At 42.7% G+C, this 25,680-nt stretch overlaps 1 protein-coding gene across 3 annotated transcripts in view; it reads right to left on the bottom strand.

Annotated features, from left to right (window-relative positions):
* LOC146839298 (uncharacterized) overlaps positions 1–25,680 on the bottom strand; it is a 118,179-nt gene that overhangs the window by 60,297 nt on the left and 32,202 nt on the right. For all 3 annotated transcript variants that reach the window (XM_085651327.1, XM_085651326.1, XM_085651328.1), the window contains exon 2: positions 13,127–14,419. In XM_085651327.1, the coding sequence (XP_085507453.1) occupies positions 13,127–14,387 (1,261 nt within the window). In that variant the 5' untranslated portion in view covers positions 14,388–14,419. The remainder of the gene's footprint in view (positions 1–13,126; positions 14,420–25,680) is intronic.

The raw sequence follows: 25,680 nt of genomic DNA, 5'->3' as shown, positions 1-25,680 counted from the left end.
ATATCATAAAAAGGAAAAACAAAAGTAAGAGGCATAAACAGAGGGAGAGAAAGACAGGAAAGAGCAACTAGAAGACAAAAAGATAACTCACCTCATGGGAAGAGAAAGGTGATAGAGCAAGGCGAGATACGACTATTAACTCATCACAATATTAACTGACAATGGATGAACTAAATACCTTTAACCTTTGCTTATATTTCTGCCCCAGTAGGGACTTTGATTACAGTTCATGTAGAATCAACATATTTTCGTTTCTAAGATATCTAAAGATGCCTAAGGCACATAAAATCAGACCCAAGCCACTGAACATGAGAATGAGGGGCCCACTACAGAAAACATGACTTGTGTTTAAGAGACACTGATACTTCATGACATTGGCTGGTCTGGATGAGGGAAATATATGTGCAACGAAAGAGCGGGAAGCGTTGCTGGGAAAGGGGGCACAGATGGATCAGAGAAGCCCAAGTGGCTTCAAAAAGAAACCTTTATGTAACTCCTCCTTGCCTCACGATGATCTGGGTGTCTTTAGTGACTTGGTCGCCAAAGACCTGTTCAGATAAATTGTTCACCAGTCAAGACAAGAAGGGAAGAACCAGATCTAACATGAGTAATGGACAAAGGGAGGCCATTAGCACATTACGGAATGACAACAGGATTATCAAAGTCATCTAATAAGGGGCAGGAATGTGGTTTTAATGATTGTCTGAGATCCGCGTATTATCCTTAATCGAGGACAACGTCCCCTGGGTGCACTCTTAGAATGATATGTTTCAAACAATTGGTGTAAGTTCATTCCATGTTTATTTTCTTGTTTTCAAACATAAATTTTAATTCTTCAATTTTTCATGAAATTTCTTAATAATATGCCCAATGCATTTCGGGCCACGCCCTTCGTCAGGGGACTGTTTCTGTAAATGGGTAAACACACAGCATTTTTAAACCTTTTAGTGTTCTTCCTCAAGCTTATAATGTTCAAACACATCGATACCTTATATCCCTGTTGTTACAGAATTTTACCAAGTGTAATCGTTATAAAAATCAAAAACCGGAAATGTGTAAGTACTGTCTTGACGTGGTTCACAACAACATAACCGAAATACCAATAAGAAAACCGTGGTTTGAACAAGCATGTATGCCGTAAAGACAGTGATTTCAAAAGCATGTGCGTTAGAAACTACAACCAGACCATCGTGTGCCCATTTCTGTATTTCCCGGTGATACAATCCAAAGCGTGAAATTGAAAACAAACAATAACTTGTAGTGGTTCAAAACTGGGGTTACCGGAAGTTATGGTTGTGTAGAAACACAACTATATTTCAAAGAATTTGTCATACGTTTAACAACAGGGATATAAGGTATCAATGTGTTTAAACATTATAAGGGGACGTTGTCCTCGATTAAGGATAATACGCGGATCTCAGTTTATTCAGTACCCTCGCACTCAGGAGGGGCCGCCTGGATGCACCTACCTACCATTAGTACCTGAAACTTAACAGTCACCAAAAACATCAGGAGTGCGAATGTCCAAAGCCCCAATTGTCCATTTAATGATTATCTGCAATTATGAAAAAAAGGCTTTTTAATAATTATTAAATACCGATTGTTGTGAATTGGAGATATGGGAATGGCAACATTTTCATTTCTGTTAAACACTACCCTCCACCGTACCATGCTTTTACCTTCTACCGAAAGTATGCAAGAACCCTACTAGACCACCAGGGGGGCCTATAGCGCCCTCCATCAATAGCATACTGGAAAACACAGCAATAAACTAAAACCATTTAATGCTGATTCTTGTGTAGAGCCTCCCGTCACATTGTAAAGATAGTAGGAGTTTTCTTCAAAAGATATACAATGGAGACAATCATATTTGACAATTACCTAGGATGTGATCTTGCTAATTATGTATACAACGCATGCAAGGTCTAAGAGCATACGAACACGCTTTTTGCAATAGACCAATATCTCCATACATGGATGCTTAGGACCATGACTTTTGCCTAAATAACAAGATTTTCATATTTAAAGATAGATATTACAGACAAATCTCAGGGACAGCAATGGGCACCTGTTCTTCCAGCTATGCAAATGTATTTGTGGGCTGGTGGAAGGAACAGGTGTGTCGCGCAGTTCCCACTAATCCATAGGACCTGCGCGTTTGTTGGAAAACATAAACTTTGGATGAGGTGCCTAGACTGGGTCCGGGCACATCCGCAGGATGGGTTGGCCTAGAGACCAGCTAGCTCACAGTGCCACCATAAGCCTCCCTAACCTTACCAGGAAGCAAATGGTTTCTGGCAACCGCTGAACGTGACAACCGTGACCCCTCAGGGATCGTGGAAACAAAACACAACCTTTCGCTCAGTCACTCAAGCTTACTTGCTCTCAGAGAAATATACAGAGAACACACAGTGGGATGTTTTCACTATATTTATTGAACCAACGTTATTCTTGTATAGAATACATGTGCTGCGATAATCAGTAGACCGAACCAGATGAAAGTGATTACAAGCACGTAAACAGTAGATATAGTTCTACCATGGTGCTAAAACAGTGGATATATGCAGGCATATAAACAAGGTAGTAATCAGACGTACTCCTACTATGCACTCCCTACTCTGCGTGTACCTAGCGTGTGTGTGGGTGTGAAGCCAAGAATCCCCACTAAGGGACAATCCCACACCATATTATGACAGGAGAGAATGTAGGCCCCGTATTGGTTACAAACTGAACACCCCCTCATGAAGATGCCAGACCGATGCATAGTGAAGTCTCAGCCTGCACGGACCCTCGGTGTCAGCTGGAGTGCCTCCTCTACTAATCTATTGGGATGCTCATTATTTATAATAGAAAGCATCTTTGTGATGTACATATAGATTAGTCGATGTTATAGATATGTAGATAGCCCTGTCATCACGTGGATGAAGATAGAGATGACATTTGTACATAGTGCATCAAGAGGCCTTGTACATGGTGTTCGAGGCATTGTGATAATATTGTGCGAGGCTAGATGTGTAAACAAAGTAGTTTCAGAGAAACTAATCCAACAGTGTCGTGCATGCAAATATGTGGAAAAATTCACAGCAGAAATGTTACTGTAAAAAATAGGACAATATATGAAATGAGTCACTTCGCTACAGGGGCCTAACCCGGGCACATAACAGGTGGTCTGGACATTACAAAATGAAAACATGACAAACCATGCGCTGATTTGGATCGGGGATATAGACGACCTTTCCCTGTTGTGGGATGGAAGTAGGGAAATGTATAAAAGATTAATCCAGAGATTGACAAAAACTGATCTCAACCTAAAATTCACTCATTAGATCATAAATAAATCTATAAATGACCTGGCTATCCATACTGAGCTAGAGAAGCACACATGGTCACAAGCCTACATAGAAAGGAAAAAGCAGGGCGTTGTGAATAGCCTGCCTCCACAGAAACTGATATAAAGTATCCCCTATGGTGAAATGCTACGGACCCGTAGGAAAAGGGATAGCCAAGAAGTGTAGGAGAAGGAAGAAAAAAGTACGCGGCCAGCAGCCTAGCGAGAACCCAGAACATGAATAAACAACTTTTAAATCAGAGACACCAAAGGAGGAACCTGATATTACCGTAAGGTTCATCACTACATACAATACGAGGTACACAGCAGCAAGACAAATTCCAAACACTGGAAAATATTAAAAGCTGATCAGGTGATTGGTCACGATATTACCTCACATCCCTCCATCACGTATCGTAAAGCCCTATCCTTAAAGGACCAACAAGCCCATAGCCATATGGATAGTCCAATGAGAGAAAGAGGCCATCTAACCTAAAAGGTTTCAGAAAATGTGGGAAATGTATGGCTTGCAAATCTGGTGTCAAAATAACAGGATGGAAATGCAATCAATTCATAACCTGTAACACAGATTTCTGTGTATATATACACGTGTAACAATGTACACACAGAAAACAATGTGGCCAACTTGATTTTCTGGCAAGTGATGGATCACATGAGAGGCATCAAACACACTGACTAAAATTCCCCCGTGTCTGGAGATTTTGAAAAATACCATGATAGTATTTTAGACTCGCTCAGCTTCTTTGGTCTTATATCAGAGGAGGGGATCAAGAGAAGAAATTGAAAAGAATAGAGCTAAGATATAATACAGAGCTGGGTACCGAGGAAGTCAAGGGCCTGAATAAAGATGAGGAATTACACAGGCACATTGGATGCTTACTGATGTCGAATCTGCACACTTAACCACTACTGACACACTCTATAACACATGTTAAAAAAAGCCACCATTTCCATGCAAGATTAAAAATGTAGAATTTCTTTACATTACTCAGTGCACTACTTAGGGTAAGGGGGGTATACCTCACACAATCATACTAGATTGATAATGCTCACCAAGAAGGCGCAAGAAGTTGGTCTTAAAATCAGTTATGTTAGGCTGACTTGTAGAGCGCCGAGCTGCCCCAGCAAAGGGGCGGCCCGCCGCTAAAAGCAGTAATGGCCGCTAACAGCCATCATGGCGAATGAAAAAAAAAGCCAAAGTGCCATTATGAGCCACAGAGACAGACAGAAGGACGTGGACTACAAAACCTAAAAAGAAGGGAAAAGATATGTCTTCAGTGCTTTCTGAAATGTCAGATAGTATCCATACTCCGGATGTGTACGGGAAGGGCATTCCACAGTTTAGCTGGCAGTGTGCGAAAGGAGCGCCCACCGGCGCGAGCCCCCCTGACCTGGGGGACAACTGCTAGATGTTGACCTACTCCAGCGAAGAGGTCTAGTAGGAACATAGGCGGAAAGCGGGCCCGCTAAAATGCCAGGTGCAGGGGAATTCAGGATCCTGAACGCAAAGCAGAGGGACTTGAACTCCACCCGTTTCGCCACAGGCAGCCAATGAACCTGACGAATAGCGGTGGAGGTGGGGCAGCGTCTAGGCATGCCAAGAAGAGTTCTGGCGGCTACATTTTGGACTCTATGCAAACTCAGAATCTCCGTCTTGTTGGCCCCTCAAGTAGAGCAAGCTGGCATAGTCCAGTCTCGACAACACAAATGCCTGGACAATCATCTGTCGGATAGAAGGGTCAAAAAAAGAAAACAGCAGAGGTTTAAGCCCACGCAGAATACCAAAACATGTAGAAACACCAAGAAGGCACAAGGAGTTGGTCTTAAAATCCGCGATGCCACCGCCATCCCTGGCGGCTACAAAATCACCCGCAAGTACCGCGTCGACCGACCAGGAGGAGGCATAGCCATCGTCCACAAGAACACCTACCAACTGACCACTTACTCGAATGACTCAACGGCTACCATGGAAAACCTCCCCTTTCAGATCGCGACCAACCCCAACAACACCCTCCGTGGCTCCCTAATCTACACCGTCCCTCCGCCCCATCTGACTTAGCTGGAACAAGGCCACCGAAGAACTTCTCGTCAACTTTCTCAGCATGACCACACCACCAAGAGACGCCAACACCGCAGCACACAACCTTCACCTATGGATCTCCAACTGAGCAGACACACCGGCACCCCTCAAGAAGACACAAGGCAAGCAAAACTTCAAGAAAGCCAGCTGGTTCACTTCCGCCCTCCACAAGTCCAGACGTACCAGCAGACAACTCGAGAAGAGATAGAGGAACAACAAAGTCCCAGAAACCCACGCAACCTTAAAAACCGCTGTCAATGCACACTACCTTTTCCTTAAAACCTCAAAGAAAACGTCCAAAGACAGAATTAATGCCTACGCACACAACAGCACAGAAGCCTTTGCCATCGTCAAGGAGTTTGCCAGGCCCAACAGCGTGACCACAGGTGTCTCACCCTCCCCAAGACCTCTGCAACAAACTCACCACAAGATTAGGCAGATCTACGACAGCTTTGACACCCTAGACCTTGCTACAATTCCGTCCACCACCGCACATGAGGCCTCACCCCAACAGATCGTGCTCAACTGGACTCCACTCACCACAGATGACACACTCAAGACCATGAAGACCATCCACTCCAGAGCCCCATCGGATCCTTGCCCGTATCACATCTTCCATTGAGCAGCCGCAGCACCATCAACTGTTCCATCGAAACTGCCACCTTCCCTATCGACTGGAAACACGCAGAGATCAACCCCCTGCTGAAGAAGCTGTCTGCCGACCCGACAGACCTCAAGTACTTCAGACCTACCTCCCTTGCCAAGACCATCAATGCCCAACTCTCAGAGTTCATCGAGGAGAACCACGTCCTGAACAACTTCCAATCTGGCTTCCAAATCAATCACAGCACCGAGCCTGGACTCCTCGCCGCCATCGACTACATCCGCTCCCTCCTCGACAGGGGCGACAACACCGCCCTCATCCTACTGGACCTCTCGGCCACCTTAGACAACATCTCCCACCGCACCTTATCCCAAGATTCCACGACGCTGGTATCCACGACAAATGCAAAAAGAACAATTGATGGACAGAATCCAAAACAATGTCATACATTCACCCCAGTACAGAGATCTGGGCCTAAATCCATGGTTTTGCTCACCATGCCATTTCAGTTTGGACCCAGACAAAACCGGGAGCCCTAATTATGATAAACCACAAAAGAATGACATAATCTGATTAACCCACATGTAGTTACGTTGTAGTAACAAACTGCTGGATGCTATAGAAACAATAATTTAATTATACATTTGTGGCAGCTCGAGTTTGCATTTAAGTCCCATTTCTATGTTAACTGATGACACCGTCCTATTGAGTAAGTAATTCAACATGCTTGAAAATTTTCTTCGGATTGATCCAAATTTTAAATCCAGATGTTGACAAGTAGATTAGTAAAATACACTGCACTCATTCTGGACATGGGCATCACAGCTGCAACCTTGGAGTCATGCCTACAGCAGTAGAATGAGATAAACCACCTCTTTGTGGGACACCCCTACATTTTATATAATTAAATAATCTGTAATATCTGAAAATATTAAATTAAATTCCGGAAATAAATATGCACGGCGTACAAAATGTCTCTATACCACTGTATCACAGCTACTTAACTTGGGCCAGAAATCCAGGTTGTTAATGAATTGTCAACAATTATTAAAAGGCTGCTGATGGCTCCAAAAGGTGCCCCTACTACCCTCTGTCATCATGAGGTGGGGCTTGCCTTTGTTGAAGACTTTATAAACATTGCCCCCCTACTATTATGGGCCAAACTTTAGCTGTCGTAGGAGCTAACATTTACTAGAGATATTATCATAGACTGTCTTAATCTTGACAGTGTATTAGATATTCGCTGGCTATCTTTTGTCATGGATACTTTTTATAAGTTGGGCCTGGGACAATATTTTGAAAACAAAAAGTATTATTAAAGAGGCATATTATGGTAGGGCAAATGCCCGTCGTTCCCAACCAGAGGTAGCAGGTCCTATGTGTTTATTTCCAGCCCAACAGCAATTTTATTTAACGTTTACCTCAAATATTCAGACTCGCCTTTACCCAACAAGATGATGGCTATTGACCCTGCATTTTTTAGTAGCTTTTCCGACACAAGCTGGTTGGACAGAAAATCTAGTGCCCTGCCCCTGCGACAATTTGGCAGTTCAAAGCCCATTGCACCTTATGCTTTTTTGCACCCTATATAAGGAGCCTAGGAGCAGATTTGTAGTCCCAATTTTAAAAAGCTCTAGGCCAAGCTCTTATACTGAAGGTTTTAATGTCTTGTATTCTTTGGCCACATCAGACATAGGTTTTGGGGTTTCCAATTATATGAAGGTGGTAATTGCTATCAGAAAACGATATTGCTATCTGTAATTGATTCACATTATTTGGAATTAATAATGAATTTCCTTTTCGTGTTGTTTTAGACTGATTTTAAGGATGGTATTCTTAGTCTTTATTCCTTTTAATAATTGAAATAACTGGTGAGATTATCATGTGTATGTAATTGGGCTCCGGTAACTACAAAATCTATAGTGGATTTTATGCACTTTTATGGGTTTTTTTCCTCTGAAACTGAATAAAGTTACCTTGATGATAAAGAGGAATTGTCCACAACTACTTTGGCCTTTTTCACAGATTTTCTTTAGAATAGGCCACAAGCTACTTTCGAATATTCCTCTGTAAACCACTTCAGGTGCACTCAGATATTACCTTTTTCATCATGGAGTCATTCTTCCATGTGGACTTTAGCGATTTGAAAAGCATGCACAATATAGTTTTTAAAATGCACATTTACACTTGCCTCTTGGGCTTACACTGTTTTCATGTTGTTGATTTCCACATGTACATTCAGTATCTTTAGCCTGCATATGACCATGATGTCATCAGTGATGTAATCAGTAATGCTGTTTGAGAGGTCACATCAATTTAACATATCATGATTGATGTAATATGTGGGGCATAAGCAGTGCATGGTGGGGGATCATGAAATGGATAGCACAGTAAATTATACCCCCTGAACTTCAGGTTCGTTTTTCGTTCCTTTTTACCTTATTTCAACACCTAACTAAGAGAGTGATAGATTCGCCAAGTGGGGACCAAGAAAAAGGGGAGTGGGGGGGTCCCAAAACACGTTTTCCCCATTCAAATTCCCATAGGATTTTGGACAGGACTACAGCCCAAACCACTGAAAGGAATTACACCACATTTGGCAGAAATCTAGATCTTGGTCCAGAAAGAGCTCTTTGTAATTTGGTGTAAATCTGTTCAGTAGTTTTGGAGTTCTTTAAGAAAAAAGATTTATGTATATCTTGGGAGCGGATCCACGCGCCAACAGTAATGCTGTGATTGTCTGGCTGGAACCTGAGAGAAAAGCTGCAGACGCCATTTTGTGAATTGGGACATGGTTTTCGGGGTGGGGCAATAAAGTGCAAATAGGATATAAGGGGTCAGGATAGAGGTATCCTGACCCCAAGGGACTGATTTAGGGGTCTGCGAGGGACCCCTCATGGGCAAGAAATGGTCCAAAAACATTTTGCTGTGGGAGGACGCCGCTCAGCGTGCACCCCCGCGTGAATCGGTGGCAGATCCGCAGATCCAGAGTACAATTAAAACAAGCGTTGACACAGACAATAGGCCTCGCTGTTTGGACCAATAGGCTTTACCAATGCTGGGCAGCATAGACTAAAAAAAGCTACTTTAAAAAAATTGATCTCCAGATTTTATTTTCTCTTCGCTCAACAGTAAAAGCTTTGACACAGCTGTTGGGGGCATTAAAAATAATTATTTTTCAGGCAAGCAAATCTGACATTGCACCCCATGCTTTTATTGCATTTGCACTAAATTGCCACTTTCCTATTTTTTTTCCAAATAAAGTGCCAAATCCACAAACCAAGAATTATAAATCGGCCCTGATTTTGACAAGAGGATATTCTTCTCGTTTGGTGAAACTAACCCCGGCGTGTTTTCGTTTGCGCGGCGTGAAGTTGTTGCATGGGAGCTGTTCAACTGCAAGGAAATATTTCTGTGGTTTGTTTTTGGTTCTAGCAGGCTACACCACGGCCATAAATGAAAGATAAAGAGAGCTGCAGAGACTGGGGCATTGAAAGAGGCAGACACCATCACTGGAAGAGAGAGAGTGGAAAAGCAGAAAAGAGGGACAAGCACAGTGAAAAAGACAGAGATTCGGGGGCATAGAGAGAGGCAGTGACAAGTTATTGAAAGATAGAGATGCAAAGTTAGTGGAAAAGGTAGAGGCAGACAGCAGAAAAGACCAACAGAGACAGAGAAAGAAAGATGCCATGGAAAACAAAGTTGGGTTTGAGAGGTTTTCACTGCGTCTGCAGTCTGTAATGGCCGACCTGCTAATACCTGATTAGCTGGGCCACTCAGGGTGGCACAAACAGAGCTTCAGGCCCTAGTGATCCCTTTAATTCCCCTGCCCTGGGTACCACCGGCACCACTTACCAGTGACTTATAAGCGGGTTAATGTCCTTGCCAGCTGGAGTTACCAATTCACTTGTATCAGTTTTTGGGAGAGAGCACTGGCACTGGGGTCTGGTTAGTAGGACTCAAAACCATCAGCATTGGGAAACAAGTGTGGGGGTGACCATACAAAAAGAGCACTCTCCTACATCATCCTTTACCCATAGTAGATGAAATGAAAACACTTGCTGGAGAATTGTTTTTGTCAAAATTGGATATGAGCTCAGGGTATCATCAAGGGCTATTGAGCAAAAAGTCAAGACATATGAGGACATTTGTGGCTTCTGATGGAGTATATCCGTTTTACACGATGCCATTTGGTCTGGCGTCAGCAGCAGCCATATTCCAAAGGAGGATGGCAGAGGAGGTGAATGGTCTCTCTAAAGTTTTGTTTTTCTAAAACAATGCTTTGATTTGCGGCTAAGATTTAGATAAGCATATGCACTTAGAATATCTTGAGAGCCTTCCTGAAAAGAGATTTGAGATTAAAAAAAAAAGAGATAAATGTATGATTGGTTGAATATTTTGGGCGTGTGGTTTCACCTAAAGGGATTTCCCTATGGCCAGGGCTGTTGACAGTCACTGAGATACCTGCTCCAAAAGAGTGTGACCAACAACTTGAGTTTATGGGAATGTATGAATTTTATTCAAAATGTACTGAAAATGTTGCGGTGATTGCTAAAACACTTCACAACCTTTTCAAAAAGAATGTTCGATTTGTCTGGGGTTGGGGACAGGAAGGTGCATTTGCAGAGATTAGGGGAAAACTGCTCAATGCACCACTTCTGAGTCCATATCTACCAGGCAATGAGCGCTGTATCACTGATGATACTGGAAGGGCGGGTGCTGCAGTGACTCAAGGCAAAGGAAATGAGGAATGTGCAATGGCATCACACACACTGCGACCACGTGAACGTAAATACTCGATCATGGAGCGTGGGAGGTTGGACTGCACGTGGGCAACTGAAAAGTCATCTTTGTGTGGGACCAAGTTCAGAATATGAACTGATAATAAACCTCTTTTGAACGATAACAATGTGAACACCAGCAGGCTACGGCCAGGTTGGTGAGGTTAAGTTTGAAACATAATTTTGAGGTTAAACACACTGCAGGAGAGAGGAATAAGAATACGGATTGCTTGCCTCGACTGCCCTGCGGGCAGGAAGATGTGGAACATGAGAAAAAAGAGAATGACTGTGAAGATGTGGAATGTATTGCAGCAAGTATTTGTGAGAGAGAAAGAGTGTGTGTGTGTGTGCGCGCGCGTGTGTGTGTGTGTATATATATGTAGAGAAAGACATTGGATGGAGATTCTATTTTATTGAAAGTGATTCATTTCATGAGGAAAGATTGGCCAAAAGAAAACTGCAGACCGATAGCCAAGTTCATACTGTCAGAGGTGAGCCATGAAGGACATTTAGGTGTGATATCTAACAATAAAAGACTTACAATGCAATACTGGTAGCCTGCCATGGACTGGGATGTGGAAAAGTTCATTAGAAAGAGTTACCACTTGTTTGCAAAGTGATAAAAGACTGATTTACAGAGTGCTGCTTATGACAGAAGTGGGTTTTCCTGAGTGCGGGCCAATGAATGTAATGGTTTTTTAGGTCTGTTTCAGATGCTTCCTGTGCATCAGAAATTAGCCATTGTGCTTGTGGACTACATGTCAAATTGGTTGCAAGTACGGTTTGTATATGGCAGAGAGGGTTTTCTGTGTGAATTGGTATTGGATAATGGTGTACAATTTGTCTTGAGGGAGATGAAGCAGTATTTGGATGGAACTGGTATCAAGCATAAATGTGCCAGTCTTCATCACCCACACAGTAATGGCCAAGCAGAGAGGATAAACAGATTGGTCGATCAGGGTTTTGTTCCATGGCGGGTAGCAAAGTGGAAGATGCTGTCAGGGCTATGCTTTCAGCTTATCGCAACACTCTGTACTGCACCATTTTGTGCAGAGAGGCAGACACTTGCATGATTTGGACCTCGTAATGTGCACTGAATTGTCTAAAGAGGGGCTAGGATACAGTAGCGATCTAAAGGAGGAAGAAAGAGGAATTGGCCTTCAAACGATGCATGCGATATTGTAAAGCCATTGTTCGCACAGACATAATCACAGAGCCAATAATATATTATGCAATCATGGTACTCCGGAATTACTGGGGGAATCAGATGCCAAATTTCCCCAGTAATTCCACATATCTCAGAGCAATCACCATTAACTTCACCCACCCTCCAGCAGAGTTTCTTTAATCGCGGATGTTGCTGACTTAGAGGGAGGAGAAAGTGTGGGAAATGTAATAGGAGACATAATGGCAGACATAGCTGAGGCCTTATAATGGGGCCCATATTAGGTAAAAATAAACATAATAAAATATATCACCCAATCCTGTATACTGTAATACAACTAACCCAGCTTGATATTCAGACCACCTTCTGTGCACATAACCCTACAGACCACACTTAATCTTGAAACTCCCTTAACCTTTTACATTGTTCTATTATAGTACAACCGGCCCTCTCTGACCTGCAGGTCCCCCAGTTTTATGTACATGTACAACACACTACAGGAAAAAGACCACTTATTGAAGGCTCTGGGGTACCGTGGACCTTGCCCTACCCATTCCATCACTACAGACCGGACTATCAGATCACTTGTCTTCTTCACACTGCCTTCCTCTCCTCCTAAGCGGCAGACCTTGACTGACCCAGAAATCCTCTTATATTCTGTGCACTCAAACATCACATAGACCCCGCCCAATGTTTAAAGTGCTTTAGTTTGCACTAGCAACAAAAAAGGGCAATGTTACTCTTGGTGAATAACACCTCACTTTCATCTGACAGGGGATGAGTAGTGCGGTGCTTGGATTGAAATCACAGATTCTGCCACGAATTCCTCAGAGGTCCTGAGCCCGGAATTTGGGTGTCTGATGCACAGACCAGAATTCAGATCTTTTTTCATGTTCAGAGTCCCAATTCTTAGCCTATTACTGAACGGGAAGGAGAAACTCCTTTGCGAAAATAAAGGCGATAACCGCTTCTGGTGCACTCAAGGCCCCCCCCAAAGATACCACTCCACACACACTCAGATTTGGCCCCCTGCAGGTCTTACTAAAAATCTAAAGACATCCAGTTTGGAGATATTTTATGTTACATTCCTTCAGAACTGTACAATTTAGAAGCAATTCTACATGTTCATTCAGTACGGACCAAATACCTGGGATGGCTTTGAGCAGCAATCCATCTGCGTCTGTATCTCCTCTCTCCAATGGGTCTGTAGCGATAACTCCATCAGTATCAGGAACATTCTGTGCCAGGAATGAGGAGGATCCAGATAGGCCCTGAGCATCAGTACGTGTTGGTTGTAGGTCAGAGGTCTCATCTTGGTTCTCAGGATGCAGTGGTTCTTGCTTGTAGTTCTGATCAGAGTCCTCAGGACTCGGTGGTTCTAGCTTATAGACGCGATCTGGACTGAGTGCCTTAAGGTGCATTGGATCGGCCTTGTAGCTCTGATGTGGATCATGAGCATCAGAGAGCACCTGCTGCAGACCTGTGCTGAGCTGCAGACTCTGGCCCTCTCGAAATGCTGGTTGTCTGCAGAGGTTTTGCCGTTGACCCTCACCATCAAACCACAACTCCTCTTGCTTTAGGTGTTCACTTGGTCCCTCCCCATCTGGGAGCATTGGTTGTCTGCAGTGGTTTCGCTGTGGCTCATGTCCCTCGTGAAACAGTGGCTGCAGGCAGACGTTCTGTTGTGGGTCCGAACTATCTGCATACAATGGTTCTTTTTTCAGGTGTTTCTCTGGTTCTAGTTGTATGCACTGGTCCAGCTGTGGTTCCTGCCCATCATCAAACGCTGGTGGAAGACGAAGGCTTTGCTCACCTGGAATGACTTGAGCATCCGGAGGAGGGCACCTAGAGCCAGTACAGTCCTGCTGTGGTCCAGGGCCATCCGGAGACAGAGGTTGGAGGTACTGGCTCTGCTTTGGTTCATGCCCATGAGGAGACGTAGGTTGTGGACACTTATTCGGCTGTGGATCACGACCAGGTGAAGATGTAGATTGAAGGCATTGGTTCACCTCCTTTGCCCTGACTGAAAGATTGATCGGAAGGGACCTGCTGAGAGGACAATCTCCAACCACCACCGGACTGACCATCTCCAAAGACACCCCCCTATTTTCAAGGGAATCTAGACCCTTTGCTATCCAGATTTGCTCCATAAGCCCAGCGACTCTTGATGGCACGTCCTCTACGGTATTCTGCAAGTTATCCAGTTTGGCTTTCAACTGCTCTAGCAAAGATAAAAGGAATACGTTAGGCAGGTTCCCCGATAGAGGTTCCATCTCACAGTCCCTCGGAGCATCATTTTGGGATCTTGAAGATGAAACATTATGGATACAAGAAGGGAGTGCGGCTCTAACGGGTTCAGGTGAACACTGCACTTCCCCTTTTGGTCTTGGAATCTGCCTTTTCTCCATTCTGAATTTCTGATGTTCAAGTCCTCAAGTGCCTGTGAAGGGAAAGAAAATAGAAAAGACAACACATTATCACCGGAAAATTAGGTCAAAATACTCCTTCTGGTCTCACCACACATTGTTTAAGCTTTAAGTAAAAATTGTTCAGTCCAGCTAATGGCTCTTAACAACTAAATTGTCTCAAGAGCTGGGGAGGATCTACCCTGCTCATGGTCAGGCTGTCCTCGAGGACAACAGGAGTTACTCTGCTGCACAATTAAACCCCGCTCGGTAATGCCCTTCCGTGATATGTCCGCTCTGCCCTGCCAGAGAGGACTCCCTATCCAGAGCTGATTTGTTAAGCTTCTAAATTCTTCAGTATGACCTCATCAAACCTAACCCTATAATTTAACGGACTTTTTATGTTTTTGTAATTCTTTCTTTTTTTAATGTAAATTCGGTAAGCATTACATTAATTGATATTTTCTATGAAGTTGAGTCTTGAGAAATAATAGATTTAAATAAACAGAAAACCCCCCACAAATTTACTGGTCAGGGATTGAGCTACCTAGGTCCCGCAATCTCAGCTGACGGGGTCTGCCCCAAAGATGAATCAATTAAAGCCAGACAGAAAATACCCGGACCCGTGAAGAAAGAAGAGGCACAGGCGTTTTTGATGAGAACCATTCTATTCTCAGTTTGTACCTCATTTACTTGTGCCATGCGAGCCCTGCTGGGGAAGGGTCCAGACTATGTGTGGAGTAGGGAATGCGAGAAGAATTTGCAGATGTTAAGAAGAGTCTTGTGAATGCTCACAGTCTGCATAGTTTTGCCTCATTGCGTTGTTACAGACGCCAGTGACAAGGGCCTAAGAGTGGAACTGAAACAGCGGCATGATGGAAAAGAAAGTCATTGCCTTTGCATCTAGGGCTTTGCCGGAGGCTGAATGTAGACATTCCACTACTGAGAAGGAGGCCTTGGCCGTGTTTTGGGCTATCACAATAAACATTCTTCTGGAGTGTAGGAAACTGTAAGTAGAGGCCGTTTGACTCGTCCAAACTGGACCCAATCTATGCAGCTGCTACAGGGTGCCTGCTTTCTAAGGTCACATAAGGGGCAATCCTTTTCAGGCTTTTAATAGGATACATACACAATGACACAACTGACAGAACTTGCCAGACCGAGAAAGAACTGTTGATCTTTACTTTCAAGCTCTACACATTTTGAGCAAACAGTGGAAGAGGGTCCATCTCCGAAGTCTAGTAGGGATCAAGCCATAAGTCATTACGACAATTAACAAGCAGAACTTCTGTCTTCTCTACGTTTCACTTTAGTTTATTGCAACCCACCCACTGCCATAGGAAAGGCATGGTTTGGTGGAATGTGAGGCGAGGGGTTTACTGTCTAAACACAGCAAGATCTGAGTGTCGTCAGAACACATACATGCTCTAACACCTTTCTCAAATAAAGCTTCACCAAGTGGGATTACATAGCTGGTGAACAAATAAGGCGAGATTGACGACCCACGAGTCACTTTGAAACTGCATGCAATTTGTTGGATGAAAAGTTGCCCAATATGGCGATATACGTTCAGCCTGTAAGGAATGATATGAACCTCTTTTGGGCCTAGCACCCGATGCCCAAAGCCTCAACATGGTTCACCAAGATGGAGTACTCAACTGAGCGAAGACAGCAGAGATCTAATGAGATCAAAGCATTGGTCCCTGCTCCCATTTCAGCTCATCCATAATCGGTTGAGGCACTGTCTCTGTATTGTATGATGGCTGAAATCATGCCCTAGTGTCCTTCAGAAAGTGGTTTATCTACAAACCTTTCCACCAGCTAGGAGCAAGAGGAAGTAACGATATCGGTAATAACTTTTTAACAAACAAGGAATCTGCTTGTGGCTTCCAGAGCAAGGGATTCGCTGTGGTAATTTTAAGACTGGCAGGAACCATACCATTAACTACTAACTTGGGAGTTAATGGCAGAGGTACTGGTCCAACTTAGTGATTCAGTTGTTTGAAATTTGTTACAGGACTGACGTTGTTCAGCTAACCAGATTTAGTCACCTCAAAAGAAAGTTGCAGAAGTCTCACGGAAGAAAGTGTAGACCTCCCTGTGTCAAATATTACTAGGTGCTGAAGTGGTCTCTACCGGGGGAAGTTACGTGAGTCAATCTCCTCCATAGTGGTTTTAATTCTGTTGTGTCACACAGTTGGTGCAACAGTGTGAGAGTGAATTATAAATTGAAAGTAACGGTGACATACAAAGGGACTGGGATGAGTTGGATGACAAGATGAAGTCGTTTTAGGAAGCGACAAACCAGATTCTCTGAGCTAGAGCAATAATGGTTCCACATAACTGAGCTGGGGGAATATAAATATGATATATCAGGAAAAGCAGGTGGGCTCATAGAAGAGGTCCTGAAGGAATAATATCAGATCGAGAGGTATATATGCGCGAAGAAGGGGAAGGCAAGTAAACATGTTAGAGAAATGTTGCATTCAGTCCTTGACCAGAGGTGAAAAGGGCATGCAGGGTGAAAGTCCTGGGAATGACCAGGCTATGACACTATGAAGGGTTGGAGACAGCTGCTTATCATGGGGAAAGGGCCTTTTAACGCAACCCTAATGGAAAGAGCTGAGATTTCTTAGCTATTGTGAAGAAAGTTTTCTATCCTATTAAGGACACAGATGGAAGGATTATGCATTTCTCTTCGTTTTGTTAGCTCAGCAGCCAGTCATCAACATAGAACTATACAAATCATTTTGGGACTGCATTTCCAATGAGTCCCATTTTCAGGAAAAAAACAGCCCCTCCTTTCCACGTAAAACAGGCACAAGTTGAAGCACTTCCTCTTTAATTGAGCGAAATCCGTTTTCCTTTGTCATTCCTCCACTGGTAATAATGTTGCTGATCAGAGATTGGAAGGAAAACCCCTGGTGAGTCACATCATTCATTGAACCTGTGCCACTGTAAGTAGTGCTAGAGGCACTCTTGTGGTTTGAGACCCTGTAATGACCTTTCACTGCCATTATTTTAACTGACTTTAGTGTGTTATTTCATCCTAGCCTGGATGTACGAGACGGTGCTGCATATGCCTTGCTTCTCTTCTTTCTTGTAATCTTGCTGTCTTTCAGTGAGAGCTGTCACAGAGTAAAACAGTCTTGCCAAGAGCAGAGTGTGTGGGATGTGCATTTGAAAGGGAGAGAGAGTTGTGTAATGTACTTTTTGGTCTCGAAGTGCAGTATTGTGGGCAGTGATGCAAACATGTGCTCGGTGTTGTACATTGAGGGATAAAGTGTGTGAAGCAGATGTGCACAGTTGTGCATTGTGTTGTACATTAATGAGAATTATTAAGTGCTTACTATTGGCTTTGACATGGCCTCATGTCATTCTTTTTTGATGGCTTTGCCTTGCTTCAGCTTTTCTGCGTGCACAGCAGTGCTTGCAAGTTGCTTGGGTTATTCACGTTCAAGTTCTTTCTGTTTTTGTGAGGGATTGTTTATGTACTGTGAACTTCGTCGAGATAGAGGCTGGAACATGTGAGATTTGGAAAAGGGAACGTGAGAGCTCCTTCCTGCCGTGGGAATGCTTGCTTGGAACCTGGCCAGTTCTCGTAAGATTCCTCTGGCCCAGGGGGAGGTCTTTATCGAACCTTCTAGTGTGTTTAAAGCTGAGGGTCGGGACTTGGAAACTGTGAGTTTGGAATCCGAGAGAGGACGGACGTGTCTATCTTGGAGCGTGGACCCTGGTTGCGGAGGCTCTCAAGCACGGCTGTTCACTTCCACAGTCTGAGATGCAGTGTTTTGCACTAGGTGATGTATTGAGTTTTGGTTATTGCCATTGTGATGTTTGGCCAGTGGCATTGATCATTTGAGGTGTTTTCTTTGTGATGTGGGAGTGAGTTGAGGTGCACATCCAAAGTAATCACCTGAATATAATATATATATATATATATATATATATATATATATATATATATATATATATATATATATATATATATATATACATACATACATATATACATACATACATTATCTACTGGCAGTCGCCAGTAGATAGTTATAGTTAGGACCGTGTTTCCATAGGAAATCTGAAAATTCTATTTTGAATAACTTTGGCGCCGGTTGACTAATCCTCGCGAAATTTTCAAAACTAATGGGGCGCTCCGCTCAGCTCCTACCCTGAAATTCTCGGGGCGATTCGTCAAGTGGGGGCCGAGAAAAAAGGGGGGGTCCCAAAACGCATTTTCCCCATGCATTTTCCCATAGGACCTTTAGTCGAAGGTACAGCCCGAACGGCTGAACAGAATTACTTGAAATTTGGCAGAAATGTAGTCCTCAGGTCAGGGAAGTGCCTTTTGCAGGTCTGGTGTCAATCTGTTCAGTAGTTCCTGAGAAAATAGCATTTAAAAGCATATAAATATCTATAAGCGCGCACAGTGCGAGCACCGTGCGAGCACCCTAACGCGCGCGAGCGTAATTCTGATTGGTGGTTACATGTTAGTCAACGTTCGAATCGGTCGAAAACAGGAAGTGTCGGCCGCCATTTTGTTTGTTTTCAGTGCGAGAGTGAAAAAGGAAGGTGGAGAACGTAAAAAGGGGGCAGGGTAGAGAGTTCTTGACCCCTAGCCTTTGTCAGGGGGTCCCTGAAGAACCCCGAAGGCAGAAAAAAATAATGTAATTTTTTTTTTTTTTTTTAAATCGCGGGGGTGCGCGCACTGTGCGTGCACGGTGAAAAACCCAAAAAAAAAAAAATTTTAAAACGTAGTTTATTGTAAAATAAATATATATAAAAAATAATAATACATACATAACTTAGCATTTAAAAAAACGTACAAATTCACTGAAAAAACCATAGGTTTCATACACGTTATAGTTAGGAATTAGCATTTAAAAAACCTTGCAAATTCACTTAAAAAACCATAGGTTTCGCACATGTTATAGTTAGGTGGATATTTCACTCGTAAAAAAACAATGAAATTCCCCCGTTATAGTTAGTTCAGATAACTATAACTCGCGCGACCGCCACTCTATCACAAGGATGATGTCATCAGTGATGTCATGAGTGATGTCACTAACCATGTCATGAGTGATGTAATATGTGACGTCATCAGCAGTGCATTGCGGGCGCGCGAGTTATAGTTATCTGAACTAACTATAACGGGGGAATTTCATTGTTTTTTTACGAGTGAAATATCCACCTAACTATAACATGTGTGAAACCTATGGTTTTTAAAGTGAATATATACATATATATATATTACCTACTGGCGGTCGCCAGTAGGTAGTTCTAGTTAGGACCCCTTTTCCATAGGAAAACCTCAACATTCTATTTTGAATAACTTTGGCGCCGGTCGATGAATCCTCGCGAATTTCTCAAAATAGGTGGGGCGCTACGCTCCGCTCCTACCCTGAAAGTCTCGGGGGGATTCGTCAAGCGGGGGCTGAGATAAAAGGGGGGTCCCAAAACGCGTTTTTCCCATGCATTTTTCCATAGGACCTTTAGAACGAGCTACAGCCCGAACGGCTGAACAGAATTACTAGAAATTTGGCAGAGAGGTAGTCCCTAGGTCAAGGAAGTGCCTTTTGTAGGTTTGGTGTAAATCTGTTCAGTAGATTCTGAGAAAATAGCCTTTAAATCAATATATATATCTGAGCCCGCTTACGGTACGCTTACCGTAAGCGTACGGTGGCGTGCGCGAGCGCGATTCTGATTGGCTCTTAGATCTTAGTAAACATTCGAATCCGCCGAAACCAGGAAGCGGCGGCCGCCATTTTGTCTCTCGCACTGAGTGTTGTTTATCAAACAAGATGGCCAAAAACATGTTACGGGGCTGTTTTGACAACTCCCTCCCACATAGTCATGTTGAGGGAGTCCCCAAACATCCCCCAAGAGCAAAAACGGTTTTATTTTTTTTTCGGCAATTTCGCCGAGTACGCTTACCGTACGCTTACCGTAAGCGTACGGTAAAAAAAAAAAAAAACACTATCCACACTTACCCCACCCCCTGTGCTTTTGGTGGCCGTAGGCCACCAAATGTACAGGGCTTATTAATAGGTAAAAAAAACTAAATTTTGGCAACATGAAATTATAAAATCAAAATAAAAAAAACACTATCCACATTGATCCCACCCCCTGTGCTTTTGGTGGCCGAAGGCCACCAAATGTACAGGGCTTATTAAAGTTGATAAAAACCGTGCACGGAACGAACTGCGTTAAGTGGGCGCGCACGCCTCGAATGGCGTAAAGTAACTTAGCATTTAAAAAACCGTACAAATTCACTGAAAAAACCATAGGTTTCACACACGTTATAGTTAGGAATTAGCATTTAAAAAACCTTGCAAATTCACTGAAAAAACCATAGGTTTCACACATGTTATAGTTAGCGGAAATTTTACTGATAAAAAACCAGTGAAATTGCCCCGTTATAGTTAGTGCTGGCAACTATAACTCACGCGACCGCAATCTTCTGCTGATGACATATGTGTCTTTAATAAAAAAAAATATTTGTAATATATGTATAGCTAAAAATGTATGGAAGAAGACATGGGCAAATAAGTGTCTAAATACAGTATTAGCATCAGCAGAGGATTGCGGTCGCGTGAGTTATAGTTGCCAGCACTAACTATAACGGGGCAATTTCACTGGTTTTTTATCAGTAAAATTTCCGCTAACTATAACATGTGTGAAACCTATGGTTTTTTCAGTGAATATATATATATATATATATATATATATATATATATATATATATATATATATATATATATATATACACATATATACACACACACATAGATATATATTACCTACTGGCGGTCGCCAGTAGGTAGTTATAGTTAGGACCACGTTTCCATAGGAAAACCTCAACATTCTATTTTGAATAACTTTGGCGCCGGTCGACGAATCCTCGCGAATTTCTCTAAATAGGTGGGGCGCTCCGCTCCTACCCTGAAAGTCTCGGGGGGATCCGTCAAGCGGGGGCTGAGATAAAAGGGGGGTCCCAAAACGCGTTTTTCCCATGCATTTTTCCATAGGACCTTTAGAACGAGCTACAGCCCGAACGGCTGAACAGAATTACTCAAAATTTGGCAGAGAGGTAGTCCCTAGGTCAAGGAAGTGCCTTTTGTAGGTTTGGTGTAAATCTGTTCAGTAGATTCTGAGAAAATAGCCTTTAAATCAATATATATATCTGAGCCCGCTTACCGTACGCTTACCGTACGCTTACGGTAAGCGTACGGTGGCGTGCGCGAGCGCGATTCTGATTGGCTCTTAGATCTTAGTAAACATTCGAATCGGCCGAAACCAGGAAGCGGCGGCCGCCATTTTCTGTGTTTCACTCTGAAAAAAAAAGAGTGAAAACAAGAAAAGGGGGCAATGAGGAGAGTTACAGACCCCCTTACATTTGTTAGGGGGTCAAAGAAGGACTGTAAAGTACAAAACAAACATTTTTTGTTTTTTAAAAAAAATCACGGGGTACGCGTACGGTAAGCTTACGGTAAGCGTACGGAAGAAACATGGTGTGCGCGAAGGAGATTCTGATTGGCCCATAGATCTTAGTAAACATTCGAATCTGTCGAAACCAGGAAGCGGCGGCCGCCATTTTGTGTGTTTCACTCAGAAAAAAAACAGAGAAAACAAGGAAAGGGGGCAATGAGGAGAGTTACAGACCCCCTAACATTTGTAAGGGGGTCAAAGAAGGACAGAAAAGTAAAAAAAAAACATTTATTGATTTTAAAAAAAATCACGGGGTACGCGTACGGTAAAAAAAATAAAAATAAATAAATGAAAAGCAGATTTAAGAGTTTAGAAATTAGGGAGCTCTAAAAAGAGCTGTTGTGTTTATGAAGTCATTTTTTTAGTGGTACCTACAAGTAAGTACCGATGCAGAGTCTAAGGTTCAAGAGGAAGACTCTGTTCCCTTCATCATTGAAGTGCACACCATCTCCTCTATAAATGTCTTGCATGTCATAACGCAAGTTGTTGTGGTAAATGGCACCCATACCATAGTCACGGAGGAAAGCAGAAACAGATTTGTTGACGTGCTTTCTTGCTTTGTCAATCTGCGGACAGAAATGATTGGACCAGTTCCATTTTTGCCTTTGGCATATGTTGGAAAACACAAAGGCAGTTTTAGGGAAAAGTGTAAACAGTTGTGCAAAGGTGTCCTTCATAAGCATTTCCAGACCTACCCCAGTCAAAGTGCCTAGGTCATTGCCACCACAGTGCACTATTATGAGGTCAGGGTGTTGGATTTGAATGAAGGATTTCACCAATGGCATCAATTGGTGCCACTTTAACCCTCTCTGACCAATCCATTTAATGTCTACATTTGGCAAAGCAAGGTCTCTCACCATACCTGATTTCTCTGCAAACTTTTCACTCCAGAAGACATAGCTGTGCCCTACAATCCACACTGTGAACATCTTCAAAGGAGAACTGGATGCACTCAGGAGGTGTCTTTCAGTAGAATGGCAATATGAAAAGAAAGACAGTTTGGAAATGGAGGCATACATATTTTTTTCAAAACAAAAAGAACTGATTGGCTGTTTCATACCATTCTAGAATAAAAACTAGGCTGTATGTGTAAATTAATAGAAGCATGTTTTGTATTGGTACAAAAAAATGTGTAACCAAAGAACAGTACTATGGATTTGCTGTAAGGTTTGAAAAGTCAAACACTCTTGCTCTGTGGAATTGAAACATTGTGTGTCGAACTTCTGACCTAACTCTACACAGCAGTGTTCCATGAGCTGTTGCTATGGTAGCAGGCAGAAGTCAAGTTGGGGGAAGGGTACTAGGCAGAAGTCAAGTTGGGGGAAGGGTACTTTTGGAAAAGGGTTGGTTTTCAACCAATAGAAATGTGTGATTACATTTGAAAAAAAGGGGGAAGCACTGAGATTTGAAACTTACATGTATATGTGTGGAACAATAGAGGGAAAGTTTGCCATTATCTGGTTCTGCTGAGAGGAGAGAGGTGAACACAACAGAGATCCTGGCTCTGATAATCTGCTGTTTGAGTGTCACATTTCTTTCACAACTAACTAATTTTAAAGGTGAGTTTACAGTTTGAGAGGGGATGTATGTGGTAACTTAAGAAATGAATAATAGAAATGGGAATTGTTTTTGTTGTAGTTACACATGGTGGTTTCATAATGTGTCAGTCTGTAAAAGTGATTTACACTTTCCCCGAAAAAAAAAAGAGCAGTAAGTGTGCTTTCAAATTGGCAAAGAAATTTCGTTTTGGGACTAATGTGAAAACATGACTCTGTGTGCATAGAAGAATTATAGGCAGAGATTTATTGCGTCTTGCTCTGGTGATTTCACAGTTGCATTAGATGGAAAGGGGGAGCGAATTTTTGGGGGAAGAAGCAGAGTCTTAGCACACACCCATGTGCTTGCCATGTATAGTCATGCACAGTATTTAGAAGCGAGTGGGGTTTTCAGGTTTAAGTCTGTAATGCAAATACATTCAGCATCACTAAGGCTGGTTGCCCTTGCTGGAGTGTAGGCAGTCACAGAGAATACACATGGTGGTGGTCTGAAAAAACAGCTTGGACATGTGCATTTAAATAAATCAAAAAAAGTGGTTTTATAATGTGTCAGTCTGTAAAAGTGATTTCCAATTGTAAAAAGTGATTTTCACTTGGCCCGAAAAAAAAAGAGCAGTAAGTGTGCTTTCAAAATGGCAAAGAAATTTCGTTTTGGGACTAATGTGAAAAAATGACTGTGTGCATAGAGGAATTATAGGCAGAGATTTATTGCGTCTTGCTCTGGTGATTTCACAGTTCCATTAGATGGAAAGGGGGAGCGAATTTTTGGGGGAAGAAGCAGAGTCTTAGCACACACCCATGTGCTTGCCATGTATAGTCATGCACAGTATTTAGAAGCGAGTGGGGTTTTCAGGTTTAAGTCTGTAATGCAAATACATTCAGCATCACTAAGGCTGGTTGCCCTTGCTGGAGTGTAGGCAGTCACCGCGAATACACATGGTGGTGGTCTGAAAAAAACAGCTTGGACAAGTGCAATTAAATAAATTAAAAAAAAAGGTTTCATAATGTGTCAGTCTGTAAAAGTGATTTTCACTTGCCCCGAAAAAAAAAAGAGCAGTAAGTGTGCTTTAAAAATGGCAAAGAAATTTCGTTTTGGGACTAATGTGAAAACATGACTCTGTGTGCATAGAGGAATTATAGGCAGAGATTTATTGCATCTTGCTCTGGTGATTTCACAGTTGCATTAGATGGAAAGGGGGAGCGAATTTTTGGGGGAAGAAGCAGAGTCTTAGCACACACCCATGTGCTTGCCATGTATAGTCATGCACAGTATTTAGAAGCGAGTGGGGTTTTCAGGTTTAAGTCTGTAATGCAAATACATTCAGCATCACTAAGGCTGGTTGCCCTTGCTGGAGTGTAGGCAGTCACAGAGAATACACATGGTGGTGGTCTGAAAAAACAGCTTGGACATGTGCATTTAAATGAATCAAAAAAAGTGGTTTCATAATGTGTCAGTCTGTAAAAGTGATTTCCAATTGTAAAAAGTGATTTTCACTTGGCCTGAAAAAAAAAGGAGCAGTAAGTGTGCTTTAAAAATGGCAAAGAAATTTCGTTTTGGGACTAATGTGAAAACATGACTCTGTGTGCATAGAGGAATTATAGGCAGAGATTTATTGCGTCTTGCTCTGGTGATTTCACAGTTGCATTAGATGGAAAGGGGGAGCGAATTTTTGGGGGAAGAAGCAGAGTCTTAGCACACACCCATGTGCTTGCCATGTATAGTCATGCACAGTATTTAGAAGCGAGTGGGGTTTTCAGGTTTAAGTCTGTAATGCAAATACATTCAGCATCACTAAGGCTGGTTGCCCTTGCTGGAGTGTAGGCAGTCACAGAGAATACACATGGTGGTGGTCTGAAAAAACAGCTTGGACATGTGCATTTAAATAAATCAAAAAAAGTGGTTTTATAATGTGTCAGTCTGTAAAAGTGATTTCCAATTGTAAAAAGTGATTTTCACTTGGCCCGAAAAAAAAAGAGCAGTAAGTGTGCTTTCAAAATGGCAAAGAAATTTCGTTTTGGGACTAATGTGAAAAAATGACTCTGTGTGCATAGAGGAATTATAGGCAGAGATTTATTGCGTCTTGCTCTGGTGATTTCACAGTTGCATTAGATGGAAAGGGGGAGCGAATTTTTTGGGGAAGAAGCAGAGGCTTAGCACACACCCATGTGCTTGCCATGTATAGTCATGCACAGTATTTACAAGCGAGTGGGGTTTTCAGGTTTAAGTCTGTAATGCAAATACATTCAGCATC

Source organism: Triturus cristatus, chromosome 4_1 (assembly GCF_964204655.1).
Source record: "Triturus cristatus chromosome 4_1, aTriCri1.1, whole genome shotgun sequence".
Classification (NCBI taxonomy): domain Eukaryota; kingdom Metazoa; phylum Chordata; class Amphibia; order Caudata; family Salamandridae; genus Triturus; species Triturus cristatus.
The sequence above is the reverse complement of the archived record's forward strand: the minus strand, read 5'-3'. Positions and strand labels throughout refer to the sequence as shown.